This window comes from Dreissena polymorpha, chromosome 1, assembly GCF_020536995.1.
Source record: "Dreissena polymorpha isolate Duluth1 chromosome 1, UMN_Dpol_1.0, whole genome shotgun sequence".
NCBI classification, from domain to species: Eukaryota; Metazoa; Mollusca; class Bivalvia; order Myida; family Dreissenidae; genus Dreissena; species Dreissena polymorpha.
The window spans coordinates 131,247,353-131,264,449 of NC_068355.1; the positions used below are offsets into that span (position 1 = coordinate 131,247,353).

General features: G+C 36.5%; 1 protein-coding gene across 12 annotated transcripts in view; it reads left to right on the plus strand.

Moving 5' to 3' along the window:
- The window catches only part of LOC127850081 (septin-1-like), an 86,122-nt gene that overhangs the window by 36,335 nt on the left and 32,690 nt on the right, over positions 1-17,097 (plus strand). Inside the window, exons 1-2 of one of the 12 annotated variants that reach the window (XM_052382898.1) lie at positions 14,518-14,534; positions 14,964-15,122. The exons of 4 other annotated variants lie outside the window; for them this stretch is intronic. In XM_052382898.1, coding sequence (XP_052238858.1) covers positions 15,087-15,122 — 36 coding nt within the window. In that variant the 5' untranslated portion in view covers positions 14,518-14,534; positions 14,964-15,086. Of the gene's footprint in view, positions 1-472; positions 524-6,571; positions 6,686-7,425; positions 7,442-8,231; positions 9,086-14,517; positions 14,535-14,963; positions 15,123-17,097 lie in introns of those variants that run through there. 7 more of the 12 variants (XM_052382906.1, XM_052382889.1, XM_052382932.1 and 4 more) reach the window with 7 other exon arrangements.

The window sequence follows — 17,097 nt, forward strand, 5'->3', positions numbered from 1 at the left end:
CAAGCCTTTACAGCAGACACAATGCACAAGCATTTACAGCAGACACAATGCACAAGCCTATACAGAAGACACAGTGCACAAGCCTTTAAAGCAGACACAATGCACAAGCATTCAACCCTATTTTCCCAGTGGGAGGCTAAAATATATTTTTTCTGTGGAAATTTAATTATACCTCATAGTCATATTTATAACTTAATAAGGAAATATACTGGTACATAAATCATTCAAATAGCATACATTGTAAGTGGTTTGTAACTTTGTAACGTTATTTAAGAATTTAATATCAGACATATGATACCATCATGGGTTATCTACCGACTTCATCACCTGGTTTTGAATAGTCGTATTTAAACCAAGTGCTTTTTATGATCTTGTTGATAGATTCGAATTTTCAGATTTCATTTTGAGGCACTGGTGTGAATTGATCATTGCACATGGGATTATCGGCTGGTTGGCATTTGAATGGTATCTGATTGAGAGGTCGCACATGGAAGGTCAGCTGTGTCTATCAGTCACATCATGGGTCAGTGCCGAGACCTAATTAACACTTGTTGCAGGATTGGGTTTATATTTGTTTGACAGGCATGTTACTTAAAAACCTTAAAGTCTGTCATATGGGTGGTATGTTGTAGGTTTTCGTATTACATTCAATAATGTTCAAAACTTTGTCTTCTCTTTTTAATGCAACAAATTTAAATATGGGATAATTGCTGCCATTCACTTTTGCAATTCTCAAGAAACAACAACAGTGCATTTTTTTGAGCACTGTTTTTGGAAAACAGGGTTTAATGCTTGTGTGCAAAGTGTCATCCCAGATAAGCTTGTGCGGTCCACACAGGCTAATCAGGGACAACTCTTACCAACATCTGATTTTTGTTTTGAAGGGACCTCCCTGAAACACAAAAATCCTCAAAAGTGGAAAGTGTCATCCTTGAATAGACTGTGCTGGATGCACAGCCTAATCTAGTATAACATTTTACATGCATGCATTAAGCCCAGTTTTTCCAGAACGAAACTCATTTGAACATTTTGTTTAGAGTGCAGTAAGGTCACAGTTGCTGATTTACGGTCAGTTTTAAGTATGTTTTTTGTTATGTCTCAAAACAGCCATTCTGATGTATAGAAAATTGTTATTTCTTAAAATAGCCCCTTTTTTGTTATTGTTAACTGTAAAGATGAGCATCTCTGATTACATTTGACAGGTTTTCAAGTGTGTTAACGCTGTGGAAGCTTTAAACCCAGTCCTAGTTATATTTGAAGAGGTTTTATGGGTCTATTTTATCTCTTGTCCATGGTCAGTGAATTAAAATAGCAGGGTTGCTGTTGACCCAAGCTATGCTGAATACTCTGTGTAGTAAATAGGTGACAAGACAGTTGATACACTTTTTATGGGCTCCCTTAAATTTAAATAACGGGTGTTTATTACCATGACAGTCACTTTGATGATTTAAATGGCTATTAGAATTGTTTATCCTTGGCTTAGAATTAAACGGTTGTCTTATCTTGGCTTAGAATTGTGTGTCTTTCCTTGGCTTAGAATAATGGTGGCATAAAAAATAAGAGTTGTTAATTGTTTAGTTGTTAAGAGTTGTTATTAGTGTTAGCTAATTGCTGGGAAAATCTCTGTTCTTTCCTTAGTTTAAAACTCTGAAATGTGTTTTTATGCCCCCCCCCCGGTAGGGTGGCATATAGCATTTGAACTGTCTGTCTGTCCGTCTGTCCGTCCGAAAACTTTAACATTGCCAATAACTTTTGCAATATTGAAGATAGCAACTTGATATTTTGCATGCATGTATATCTCATGGAGCTGCACATTTTGAGTGGTGAAGTGTCAAGGTCCAGGTCATCCTTGAAGGTCAAATGTCAAAAAACTTATTCCAAGGGAAGTAACAAGCTTTAAAGGGAGTGAATTTCTATTTATCATTTGACAGGTACAGATAATTTTCACAAAGGAAGTAATATTTTACTTTAACATTGCCCATAACTTTTTCATTATTGAAGATATCAACTTGATATTTGGCATGCATGTGTATCTCATGGAGCTGCACATTTTGAGTGGTGAAAGGTCAAGGTCATCTTTCAAGGTTAAAGGTCAAATATATATGGCTTCGAAGCGGCAAAATAGGGGGCATTGTGTTTCTGACAAACACATCTCTTGTATCTGCTTATAACTGAGATGTATGTTTTTGTTTATTTGTGCTAGGAGCTAGGAGTTATTTTATTCGTGGCTTATATTTAGCTTAGATCTTAGAAGTTGTGTTTTTCTGCAGTGGTTGACAATAATTGTCAAGCCAAGAACTGTGTTTTCTTGCAGTGGTTGACACTAATGTCAAGCCTGTATATATCTAGTTTCCCATCTGGGACTGACTGTGTAATGATTTTGGGATACTTCCAAACATGTCATGCCACCACATTCTGTTATTGATGAATCGATTGGTTAAAATAGGAAGTTGCTTTAAGCTATGGCTAAAAAGTAGGCGATGCGCAGGTTACACACTACCAAATGCTGCGATCATAATATAGTATAAGAGTAGGCATCGACATATAACAGAATATTTCTGTCTCCATGTATAAGTTATGTTACTCTGGGTTATCATATTAAAACAAAAACACATCATCCAACTTGTGAATTTGTTTGGTCGTGAATTTTTTGCAGACTTAGGGAAAATTTCTTCATATTTTTGTGTAGTTAAATGTGGGTTATTATTAACCTTACAATTGAAAAGGAGAACTTACAGACTGGTGGAAATGATTGAACTGCAGTCACTTACATGGAGGCATTTAATCAGAAAACCAATTTGGTGTTATGTAACCTCTTATACACACCCATTAGTAGTGTGATTTATAGTGTTGCTGTGCTGATGGGAAGGTCTGGATAGCAATTTGCTCTGGCTCAGTGAAGTCCACCCTTCTACATTTATTGTATACAACAATGCATGGTGATTGTTCTTTAATGGATTATTGGTTGGAAGAAAAGAGATTGTTCTATTTACTTTTTACAAGGATTGTTAAGTGGAGTTGATTTCTGGAATTTGGTGCAAGTTGTATTATTTAGTGTGATAGGATTTTTTATTCCTGTTGAATTTGTTTCAAAGAAATATATTCAACTCAATTTACAGTGCATTTAAGAACAATACGAAACTGTGATCATGAATTTGTATCGTTAGCAATCAAGTTATGATTTTCTTAGTATTTTGCACTATTTTTTAAAAGCAAATTGGTAGACTGATATTGAATATTAATTGGTTCTTGGTTTTTCTTGTTTTCTTTAAGTTGCTTGCTATAAAGACTGTACTTTTTTCTCATAGCACTTGGGTAATGCATAAAGCAGATGTTGGGTAAATTAGCTAATATTTGGGCATTTTTTCCCCTATTTCAAGCCATTTTTTAGGTTTCGTAGAGTATATTAGGTAAAAACATGATTATCTTGTAATAGAAACAATTGTGCATTAGTTGCTACACTTAGCGGCAGTGCACCAGTCTGATTGTAGATAATGCATCATATTGTATAACATACTAAACAATCAAACAGTTGTGCATATTTGTACAATATTTTCTTCAACTGCAGTTAAGGCTTTTCATGACTGTCAAATAAAATACGTCTTTAGATTTTTACATATTATCAATGTATCTGACTAGTTGATTATTGTTCAAATTTAACTCCTGACTGTCTTTTTATGCTCCTGGTAGGGTGGCATATAGCAGTCGCACTGTCCTTCCGTCAGTCTGTCTTTCCATCACACTTTTGCGTTTAGGTTTCGGAAAATGCTCATAACTTCTATGTCCCTTCAGAAGTAACCTTCATATTTGGTATGCATGTGTATATGGACAAGGCCTTTCCATTCACACACAAATTTTGACCCCTATGACCTTGACCTTGAATTTAGGGTCCGCGTTAAGGTTTCGAAATCTGTGTTTAGGTTTCAAAAAAGCATTTTTCGGGGGCATATGTCTTTCGATGGAGACAGCTCTTGTATTCAAAATTCATGCATTTTTTTTATAACTAAAAATATTTGAGTTATTAAATGTCTGAGACTTCGCCAAACATCAGATAAATGACTGACCACAAGGTCTTGTAAAGTGTCTTAAATGTTGCTGGCATATAAATCCTTAGCACTACCTTATTAACATATTTAAACTGTGCTATGGTTTGGTAAAATAACTTGTTACACAATGATAAATAGTGTGTACCCCATGATCCCTTGAATTAAGTTGAATTGAGAGTATTTTACATTTTCTTCTCACTGAATGAGGTTTGTGCTAAGTGAAACTGACACAAATATGGGTCCATTAAGCCATTCATTTTCTGATAAGGGATTATTGTCCCCGTTAAATTGACTCTGTTTCCTTGAAAACTGATTCTGGGCTCTTGAAAGCTAGCCCATTCAGTACTGCACAGGACAGGGTGTTTTACAGTTCATGGTTTAGTGATGACTTTCAAAAGAAAACATTATGTAACATGTTACTAAGATAACCTGGGACAATTTTTGGTTGCGTGATATGACGTGCATGGGCTTAATGAAAAGGCATTAACCTTCGGCATGTGACAGTAAATTTCCATAAAAAAGATTGTTTTTGGTAACATCAGGCGACTTTTGTTGCATAAAGACAATATTTTAGCAAGCATTATAATTGCTTTTCCACTGTAATGTGTCTTTGCTAGGTTTTAGTAACACTATCCAAGTGCATTAGCTGTGAGTATGCCATCTCACTTTTCAGTTGATAAGTTTCATTGAAATTGTGCACCCACATTCCTTTTTGCTTTTCTACTTAGGCAATCTTCAAAAATGAAAACATGGACAAGAGATGACTTATGAGAGATAGGAAAACTGGGCTCAGTACTCATTCATCAGGGGTGTCAATTATCCGGATTATTTCGGAAATCCGGATTTGAGACGTCCGATGTTGTTTTTGAGATCAATATAAACAGATGAGTTTTAAGGAGGGGGTTAAGGGGTTCATTTGAGTGCATGATCATTTGAGTAGGAAATCAATATTTTTGTTAAAGCTTCATTGGCTTTCTGGAAAATTGCGCCTTGTACAGATTTTGCCGGTATTTTATTTATTTATTTGTAATTGTTTAGTGGATGGCACATACATGAACGGTAACTGACAACAAATCTTCGCTACTAACCAAAAATCTTACAAGTCAACGAAACGTTGCAAATGTCCGCCATCTTGAAATATTTCAAGAGATTGATAAGCAAATTAAATCAGTGAAATAGCATATTGTAAAGCAATTTTTTAAACAAATTATACATTAATTACATATTTGCTAGGTCACTCTTTTTCATTTTTCTGCAGTCAAACAATATGCACATTTTATCTCGTGTGCAAAACTGGTACATTTTTTGGACTGTTGTTTTTTTCGATACAGTATTTTTCGTTAATTATTATTTAGTTTTTCGATGTTCTGTATAAAAACAATACAATGATGAATACGCATGCAGTGATACAGTCTGTTTTATATTATTTTGCATTGTATTCACCAGAAATTGCAACTTAAAAGACTATAAAAAAGTACATTTAGTTAGGACTCTGGGTGGGGGTGGGTGGGCTCTGCCCTTTATCCCTTTGGGGACCCAGACACCTGGCCTAATTTTCCTGATTTTAAATTTGGGACAATTGACACCCCTCTACATAGACTGGCAGTTGCCTCAATCAAATTGTGCAGTCCACTAATCTTGATGACTATACATAGACTGGCAGTTGCCTGGATCAGATTGTGCAGTCCACTAATCTTGATGACTATACATAGACTGGCAGTTGCCTGGATCAGATTGTGCAGTCCACTAATCTTGATGACTATACATAGACTGGCAGTTGCCTGGATCAGATTGTGCAGTCCACTAATCTTGATGACTATCATTTGAGCCACACTCTGGGAAAACAGGGCTTAATGCATCTGTGCAATGTGTGGCCTCCGATTAGCCCTTTGCATGCTGGGAAATTTGTTGTCTGCTAACATGTCGTCAGCTCAATTTCTAAAATTAGCATTTTTTTCGATTATTTTCAAAGAATACTATACGAAAAGCAAACAGTTTGGATCCTGATGAGACGCCACGTTCTGTGGCGTCTCATCTGGATCCAAACTGTTTGCAAAGGCTTTCAAAATTTGGTTCCCGCACTGAAAGAGTTAGCCTCTGAAGTCTGCACAAGCTAATCAGTGTCAACACTTTCCACATAAACTGGATTTTTGATAAAAAGAGATATCCTTGAATTGAAAAATACAATTAAAGAAAAAGGTCTCATCCCTGATATGCCTGTGCAGACTTCACAGGCTAATCTGGGGCAAAACATTTCACAGATGCATTAAAGGGGTCTTTTCACGTTTGGGTATATTGACAAGATTGAAAAAAAGTTGTTTCAGATTCGCAAATTTTCGTTTCAGTTATGATATTTGTGAGGAAACAGTAATACTGAACATTTACCATGCTCTAAAATAACCATTATATGCATCTTTTGACAATTTAAAAACCTGAAAATTATAAAGCGTGGCAACGCGAAACAAATTAATAATTTGGAGAGTTCTGTTGTTGTTGTTATATTTTGTGAAACTACAAGGATTGGTTTTGTAAAGTATAAAATGCATGCAACATTGTACCAGGAAGGATGGCCGAGAGGTCTAAATGGGAGACTTTTTACTCCAGGACTTCGGGGGTCAGTGGTTCGAGCCCTGCTGAGGGTAACCTTTTTTTCCTTTTTAAATTTTGTTCTTGATTCTTTACTGGAGAATTTTAGATCCAATGTTTACATTTATCAATCTAAAGCATTTAATGGCAAACTTCAAAACATACCAAAGTCTGTGAAAAGGCCCCTTTAAGCCTTGATTTTCCATAGCAAGGATCCTTTTCATGCCCCTTTTTGTGGAGACTGCTAATCAAGAGTTCATTGTATGTGGAAAGTCTCAATAACATTGCAGATTGCACAGCACCTCTCAACGACAATTTACCCAGTGAAATTAACCCTGTACCTTTTAGAAACGATTTGTGACGCATTTGTAGCCTCTCAAACAATTAATTTAATCAAAGACATTATACTGAATTAAAGTTTTAAAGGCTTCATTTCAGACCCTTAGATAATGATGAGCAGCAAACAGCATTAAACCTGAACAGACTGCGAGTTACTTGCAGGCTGTTCTGGTTTTATGTTGTTTGCTCATTGCCATTTTCACTTTGCTTCTGAATGGGAAAGGGATAATTCCATAAATGCATACAAATTGTGTTTTGTGCCTTGTCATAAGTTCTGGCTATATTGTTGCATGAATAAATTCTGAATTTAAGAGCAACAGAAATAATATTTCAAAATATTATTTGATAGAGCACTGTGATGTAAATGAAAGTTGCAATCATTGTATCAGGGCATCTTTAATCTTAGATATCTTATACTACCTACTTTGTTTTATCAAAAAGGAACATTATTACATTTAGTGCAGGTGCAGGTAATCTTACTGTAGATTACAGCTAAAAATTTAGTATGTGGATATAAAAGCTAAACGTTAGTGGCAGATTTTCCATTGTAGTTTTTGATATGTTAAGTCGAATATATTTTTATTTGCGCTTTCGGGTAGAGCTATAGCTTAATTGCATAATTTTTTTGGCAGCATTGCTTACATGTATACACTATTGGAATATATTTCATGCATGCTTTCAAATGAAAATCCATCATATACAATGTTAATCAGTGATTTTCCTCAATAACTTAATACAGATTATAAGAACAATAACTAGTCTCATGATGTGTGATGTGTACAGATAGTTCTAATAAGGGACTAATGCCCTAAGACCATTGATCTATGTTGGCTGATCACAGCTTTGTAATTTATATATTTATGATGATCAACTTTTGAACAAAATCCTTTAGTTGTTGCCAAAGATTAGATCACACTTTAGTTACTTTAAAAGACCTGACTTATCAGAAACAACTGCAACAGGAAACATTGTAATTATCTAAATATTCTAATGGATATTTCATGAATTCGTTATCTTCACTTGAAACAGATTGTTAACTAACAAATAATGGGTTGAATTGCAATGAGTTTGAACTGCAGAAATTACATACAAATCATTTTCACATCTGTCATTGATCCATAATTCATTCAAATGGCTTGTTGCTGAACAACACCATAAAATTATTCAGATTGAATTTGTACCAAACTTGTTTAGCTTTTATGAATGAGTTAAGATTTAAATGTGTGAATTTAAATTGAATGTAAATGGAGTGGTTAAATGTTTAAACAGCGTGCCTTAGAGTGTAAAATAAGTGATTCATGCTTTTTTATACCACCTGACTGGTTTTTTTGTTTCCGCTGTCATAAATGGGTTTCAAAAGAGAATCAAGTGTTGAATGTCATGCTTGTTCACTAGTCACTCACAAATTTAACATTTAATAGAAGTGAAACTTTATTTACACATTTTGTTATTTGATGAATAACACTAAACTTAAGCTTTGTAAGAATCAAAAAGGATTAGTTTGTTTGTTTTAAGATAGATGTATGTGACGAAGACAATTAATGACTATGCTGTCTTGGAACATATCGGTTGAAGAGAGGAGAAACTTATAGTTCAAGATTGAAAGTATAAAATAGTTGTAGCTTTAAGTCATGAATCGAAGGGATCGCGTCGGATCAGGTTCAACAGTGTCTTCAGTGGTGTCCAGTTTCTCGAAAAAGGCAAAAGAAGCTGGTAAGGAAAATGTGCCATCAAAACTTCCAAGGGGTGCTGCCAACTCAAAAGATGTTACGGGTAAAGCTAGAGACACTGGTGCAAGTTTCAAATCTCGAGAACAGGTCACACCATCGCGGGATTCAAAAGACAAAGCTCCAGCGGTGAATGTTCGAAACGGGTCAACGGGTTCACGATCGGAAGTGTCATCTGCTTCAAGTCAATCTACCTTGAGTAGGCAAGCAAGCACAGCAAGTTCTGTGGGTAGTGCAGGGCCTGAACCTGTCAGTCCAGTGCCCGAGGTAGTCACTACAACCACTGTGGTGGAGAGTGATCCTCTGAGCCCTACCCCTCAGAGTCCAGTAAGCGCTCAGAGTACTAATATTTTCCTGAATGAAAAGGGGAAAATAACCTCGCCTAGGGTGAGTAATGTAATGGCTTTACAATTTTTCATGAGATCAACTTTATATGACATACATAAATGCTATTAACTCTTTATCACTTAGATATATATTTTAACGCATTTGTAGTCCCTTAGAAAGTTATATTTTGTTTAAGACCTTCCTTACTAGCTTCAAGTTTTTAAGACTTCCATATCCAAACCTTAAATACTGATGAGCAGCAAACAGCATAAAACCTTAACAGACTGCAAGTTACTCGCAGGCTGTTCTGGTTTTATGCTGTTTGCACATAGCCATTTTAACTTGGCTTCTCAGTAAAAAAAGGTGAACTATGGTTGCCAAATTTCTGGACACTATTATGTTTCAAGAAGATGACTTCTGTTTTAAATAAAATGTAATCATACGGTTCTTATATTCGTCAAAATGGAAAAGGCAAAAATATGGAAGCCTCTCTGAAGGTTATTTATTTTTAAATTTGCAGTTTTTTGTAAGTTTTTCATGTAATAAAAATACCTAACTCTCCAATGTATTATGACTTTGTCAATGTCAAAATTGTATCCTCCTTAATGAAGAGAGAAAAATTGTATTCTGAAATTGTATCTGAAATTTATGTTGTGTTCAGGGTGATTTATTGAAAGTTTACGGTTTGAATCAGGTATTCGTTTTTTTTGTCATTGTAAATTATTCACTGTCAGTAGGCATAAACTGAGTACTTATCATTATGGTTGAAATCTTGTTTGTGCACATGGTCTGCTGATTGTAAATGACCATGACAAATGGCTGTCATTGCAAGGGTACTGACCATTATGCGGTGATTAAAATCAGACTGTTTGAAATTGATCCCTGTTTGGGCTATGAGATGATTTATTTAAAGAGAGTTATAACAAGAAATATCTTTAAAAAAGATATACGGGGTTGATAGTTCAATGAATGAGATCAAGGATAGCGAATGTCTTTTTATGTGCAGTTCTTTGCTGCATCACACGCAGTACGGGATGTTACGCGGAGTTTTCGCGGCTTATTTTACATTATTACATATTGCTGGTCATAAACCTATAGAGACAAAACAGAAAACCGAAAGAAGAATGGAAGTGAAATTAAAACATATGAGTCAACCGGCCACACACGAAGTATCCGTATTTATAGGTGCGTTCTTCGAACAAACCTGTTTTAGTGGTTTGTCGGGCATTGCTATTTGATTAGATTATTAACAGTATCGAGAATCATCGCACTCATGCTTAATACATTAGTCAATATGGTGGAATAATTATTGTTAAATTAATCAAAAATAATATTTATCATTGTATTGTTGAAAACACATTTAGAATCTATTATTAACATACCATAATTATATTGCTGAATACCTTCATTTAACATATTTCTGGTCTAAAGAAAATTCCAAGTCACCTAGTTCACGGATAGCGTCTTAATTATATAACGATTATTTTACTGGCCGCGAACTCGGGTGATGACATGTATATAAACTCTGCCATTCACACACTAACCGCGAATTGACCCCATACCTCGCAGGTTGAAATGCAATGCATTAAAGTGAGGCCTCGCTTTCCACTGCTCTTTATAATGCCCCCCTTCGAAGAAGAGGGGGTATATTGCTTTGCACATGTCGGTCGGTCTGTCGGTCGGTCCGTCCATCAGGTGGTTTCCAGATGATAACTCAAGAACGCTTGGGCCTAGGATCATGAAACTTCATAGGTACATTGATCATGACTCGCAGATGACCCCTATTGATTTTGAGGTCACTAGGTCAAAGGTCAAGGTCACGGTGACTCGAAATAGTAAAATGGTTTTTGGATGATAACTCAAGAACGCATACGCGGCCAACAGGGCGGACTCTGAACAATATAACTGAAGCAACTGGTCTGTTATCCTAAATCTATAATTATCAGTCCAATGAAACATCATCATTTGAGTAAAATAAAGTGGATCAGTAAAAATATTATCAGAATATGAGATTTTTTGTATATTTTGTGTATTAAATATTGTGTTAATGTTTAATTTTGTTGATTAGTATAAATATAAGCAGGACAGGGGAGGTAATACACTATTATATCTTTCTTATATACAGGGGAAACAAATGCAATAAGTTTAAATTTCATGTTTAATAAAAAGAGGATATATGTTCATGTCAGTGTGAGATCATTTGTTATTTTTTATGATCACATTTTATTATTACTTTGACAAAACAGCACTTACCTGAATACCACAATGGATTCCACCCAAACAATACCCCACGTCCCTACCAGAATCTCTCCCCCCCCCCCCAACCTCACCCCCCCATTTTTTTTAAACATCATCTAATAAATTACCCCACCCCACATTATACCCCCCTCTCACTCCCCCCTACCCCCCCCCTCTAAAACCCCCCACCCCCCCCAAATTTTTTTTTTTTTAAACAACTAATAAATTACCACACCTCACATTATACCCCCCTCTCACTCCCCTACCCCCCACCTCCCCCCCCCCCCACCAATTTTTTTTTTAAACATATAATAAATTACCACACCCCACATTATACCCCCCTCTTACTCCCCCCTACCCCCCCCCCACCCCCCCCATTTTTTTTTAACATCTAATAAATTACCCCACCCCACATTATACCCCCCTCTCACCCCCCTACCCCCCCCCCCCAATTTTTAATTTTTTTTCCTTTTTTTATTTTGAAAGATTGTCTAATAACTTATTGAATATGAACAATTTCCCCATGATGGCTTACGTTATACTGTCAAGCACTCGAATAGTCAAGCGCGCTGTCCTCTGACAGCTCTTGTGAGGTCACAAGGTCAAAGGTAAAGGTCACAGTGACTCGAAATAGTAAAATGGTTTCCGGATGATAACTCAAGAATGCTTACGCCTAGGATCATGAAACTTCATAGGTACATTGATCATGACTGGCAGATGAACCCTTTTGATTTTCAGGTCAATAGGTCAAAGGTCAAGGTGGAAGTGACTCGAAATAGTACAATGGTTTCCGGATGACAACTTACATTAGGTCAAATGTCAAGGTCACAGTGACAAAAAACATATTCACACAATGGCTGCCACTACAACTGACAGCCCATATGGGGGGCATGCATGTTTTACAAACAGCCCTTGTAATTTTACATGTTAACATGTTGACAGGAAGATAGAAGTAAGTACTAAATATGAGAACATAGCCTTTAAGTATAAACGCTTTTGCGCTGGTAAATCTCTCAAACTAAAAGGTGCACGGCTGCACGCACAAACTGTATTAATGTCGAAAATTGAGTGTAAAACTGTTCTATCTATTAAGCCTTTTCATTAGAGATAAAATTGTTTCATGCTGAACACGCAGTAAAACAGTGTAAAATTGTTTCATGCAGTAAAACAGTGTTACAAAGACGCGGGTATGTTTCCAAATTCTGGTGGTATACTCAAATCAGCCAATGGAATAAATGAAGTGACTATTCATTCGTACCTAGCCGCGGGAAATTTTATTTGAATTTGATTGGACACTTACAAAGGTCAGGTAAGGTGAAAAGCTGGCTTAAAACAGGTACACCGAATAATATTTATCATGGTATTGTTGACAACAATTCTAGGTTGGCGCTAAGGAAAAAAACTTAGTAGCCGTCAAGGGAAGTTACTCTTATATACTTTTTTAGCCAATCAAAATCGCGTATCTTGAGAAATTAGTTGTCAATAATGTCATACCTCCGCCCATCTTATTAAATGACAATTTCGTACAGGTTGATTCGATCACGTTGAAGCGTAACATCTATAGGTCATTACACGGCACGCGTCAGTGATTAAGTTATTACGTAAATCGCCGAGTAACCCAATGTTCGGAAAAGTCTGATCGCAGTGTGAAGCGTGACAAATTAAGACATTAGCCATGTGGATTATTGACCAAGGCGGTTGTCATTATCCCATGGGGCCTTTCCGGTAATGGTGTTATCAGTGTAATCTTACTGGCGATTTATACAGCCTGAAAACAGGCATTTAGATTGTGCATTTGATCACGGACGCAATATACGCTCGGTGATTTGAAAAATATAGGGTCTTTTTTTTCAATTGCCAATTTTATGAAAATCTTCTTTTAAATTGCCAGCCAGGAATTGTAATCGCCAATGGTGATTTGAAAGATATAGGGTCTTTTTTTTCAATTGCCAATTTTATGAAAATCTTCTTTTAAATTGCCAGCCAGGAATTGTAATCGCCAATGGCGATTTTGGCGATCGGTAACGCTAACGTAGACAATTATAAGAATCTATAATTGACAAACCATAATAATATCGCTGAATATCTTCAACATCTTTCTGGTCTAAAGAAAAATCCAGTTCACCTAGTTCACGGATAGCGTCTATATTATATAACGATTATTTTACTGGCCCCAAACTTAGGTCAGCACATAAGCGTATTCGAAGACACAGCTATGACCTGTAAATAAACCGTACACTAACCGCAAACTGACCCGTGATACCACGCGGGTTGAGATGCAATGCATTAAAGTGAGGCCACGCTTCCATTGCTCTTTATACTTTAACATGTTAACATGTTGACAGGAATATGGAAGTCAGTACTAAATATGAGAACATAGCCTTTAAGTATAAAACGCTGTTGCCTCTGAAAATAAAAGGTGCACGCACAAACTGTATTGATGTCGAGATTGAGTGTAAAACTGTTCTATCTATTAAGCCTTTTCATTAGAGATAAAAATGTTTCATGCTGAACACGCAGTAAAACAGTGTAAGAAAGACGCGGACATGTTTCCAATGTTCTGGTGGAATGCTCCAATCAGCCTATGGGATAAATGAAGTCTATTTATTCTGAACTAGCCGCAGGAAGTGTTATTTGAATTTTATTGGACAGTTACAAAGGTCAGGTAAGGTGAAAAGCTGGCGTATACAGCTTCACCGAAAAATGTACTGTTTGTTTCTGAGATTGTGGGGATTAACCAAAAATATGAATATTATATTACTCTTATATATACTTAATAATTTAATGTAACCATATGCACAAAAGCCTTAAGGCTGTATTGCCTGTAATAAATGTCAAATGATCTATAGATCTACAGATGTCTATGATATGCTATTTAACCCTCAAATTGTATCAAATCATTGTGTTTGTAAAGCGCATGTTTAACTATTTCCAGTAAAGACAATAAATATAGCTATAGTATTCAAACTCCATTTCTTAGCAAAACTGAAAATAAGATATTGTACCATTGTATAAGTCTTGGGCACTGACTGAGACCACTCATGTTAGTGTTTACTCTTGGAGAAATCTCTTTCTGAGTTGTCCCCCAGTGTAAATATAGCTGCTAAGTGAGATCATCATGAGACCACCCCTGTCAGTGTTTACTCTGGAGAAATCTCTGCCTTGAGATCCTCCCCAGAGAAAAAGCTTCTGAGACAGATGATCATGTGACTCATAGACTGTCAGATGGGAAGCAAACCCTTCAGTCTCTCAGCGCACTCCTAGGATTTCTGTAAGGCTTCATGAGCAGTTAAAAAACAGTGGATTGAGGAAGAATTTTTGTTTCTGTTTTGTTGTAACAAGTGTTTTAATGGTTGTCATTGGGTCGTGTTCAAATTATTTTTTCATGCTTCATGATTAATTGTGTCTTGTTCTGTGAAAGCTGGGCATAATGCATGTGCGTAAAGTGCAGTCCCAGATTAGCCTGTGCAGTCCGCTCAGGCTAATCAGGGACGACATTTTCCTCCTAAACTTGATTTTCGGTAAGGAGGGACTTCCTTGAAACTAAAAATACCATAAAAGCGGAAAGTGTCGTCCCTGACTAGCCTGTGTGGACTGCACAGGCTAATCTGGGACGACACTTTACGCACATGCATTATGACCAGCTTTCACAGAACAAGACACATATGATTTGTAAGCTAATGATTTTATTACCAAGTAGACTCACTGTGTTGTTCATGACGGAGGTTTCATTGTGAATATTTCCTGGATTTTGTAAACACCAGGTGGTGAATAGGATTAGTTTGTTGAACAGTTTTGGATACTAAGGCGTGGAGATACAAATATGTTGCCTGTTGGGTCAGATGATGCGCCAAGTCATGTAAGTTACATGATCTGTTAATGTAGGTTTGGAACAGATTTAAATCATTGTATGTAAAATATTGTTCATGATGTACAGAGCTTATTTTAAAAGTACCATATATGTGCATCCCTGCATGAATATCTTTTGCAGAATATAGTTAATTACTTTGAGTCGCCGATTTATATGGGCGTAAGTTTCTTGAATGCAAAAACTAATTTGGTGAATTTTCAATTTTCCTTTGTTGCTCTAGCCATGGATTTCTTGTTGATGTCTTGTTGTTGTACATTTATCAATAACATCTCGAAAAAGCAACGAAAGAGACTGAAATTCAACTTTGTGTTGACATGCGTGCACCTCTTCTTGAATAAACAGCCTTTATTGAACAAAAAGAACTGCATAAATAGACCATCAAAATGGATCTAGTCATTTGCATCCATAAGGGGGAAAATCAATCCCTTATGTGCTGTCAATTAGTCATCTGATAATGATCTGTGCTCTAGAAGGCTGTGAAGGACCGTAGCCCTGAGGCATAAGAACATGTTGTGTGCAATCTGCCATCATTACTGTTTTGTTGTTATGCCTATTAGTTTTTGGGTCAAGTGTGTCATTTCTGAATAAATTTCTAAGAGTTCAAGGCAAGGGCACCCAACTAGTATGGGGACTGACTTCTCACTTCTGTATGCACCATCATTAGCCCTATCCTGGGAGACAGTTAATTCTCAGTTGACAAGGCAATGGGTCTCATTTCCCCCTGTCAATATTCCACTGTGAATGCTAATTGTCTTAAACTTCCTGGATGTTATGGGTAACACACTGACACAAAGCATGGGACCAATTTTCCTGCCTTAATATTCCACTGTGATCACGAAAGGTGGTGAACTTCCTGGAGGTGATGGATGCTATGGCAACACCGAACACAATTTTAGAAGAGAGACTATTCCCTTGAACATTTTGGTTTTTATTTTTAAGTATCAATAATTTTCTTCTTGTAATTGTTGTTGTAACTTGAAAAGCCTGTTAACGAGTCAGTGAAAATATACAAGTTCAGATCATTTGTAATAATGTGTTGTTATTAAGCTGTACAATGCTAGGTTGGGAAATGCCTAGGCTTATTAATGAATGTCTGATCAAGAAATTACACGCACAGGAATGATTATAGACATGTGCTTTTTATGTCTCCCACCACTATAGTGGGGGACATATTGTTTTTTCCCTGTCTGTTGGTTGGTTGGTTGGTTTGTTTGTTTGTTTGCTCCAACTTTAACATTATGCCATAACTCTGCAATATTGAAGATAGCAACTTCATATTTGGCATGCATGTGTATCTCATGGAGCTGCACATTTTGAGTGTTGAATGGTCAAGGTTAAGGTCATTCTTCATGGTCAAAGGTAAAAAAAATATCTAAGGGAAGTAATTATCTGAACATGCCAAATGGTAAAAAAATAAATCATAGCGGTGCAGAAGCGGACATAGTGTTTCTGACAAACACATTTCTTGTTATAACTTACTGGTAAATTAGATGGCCTTAATCATATGTCAGGAAGCTGCGTCCATTGAGTGTTGCGAAAAATTCGTCGACGGAAGGGGACACCCCTCCCGCACCCTCCTCTGTTGAGCCCCCCCTCTAAAAAATTTCTGGATACGCCTCTGGGGATGCAGAATGTATTTATAATTCATTTAATGACACTTCACTTAAAAAATATGTGCGCAAACTGGAATTCAACTATAAAGTGTTACCAACAGCCCCACCACAAATGATTTCCCATTAGAGTTTTAACAAGTTTATTTCCTTCACCACTTCTGCATTCCGGGCGCCTAATGAGTATCATATAAAACACACGTGTTCTGACAGCTACCTGTCCCTACTGAAAGAAATCCCACAGAGTGATGGTTTATTGTTTGAATATGAGAAATAATATATATGGGCCGTGCTCTGTGAAAAAGGGGTTTAATGCCTGTGCGTAAAGTGTTGTCACAGATAAGCCTTTGCAG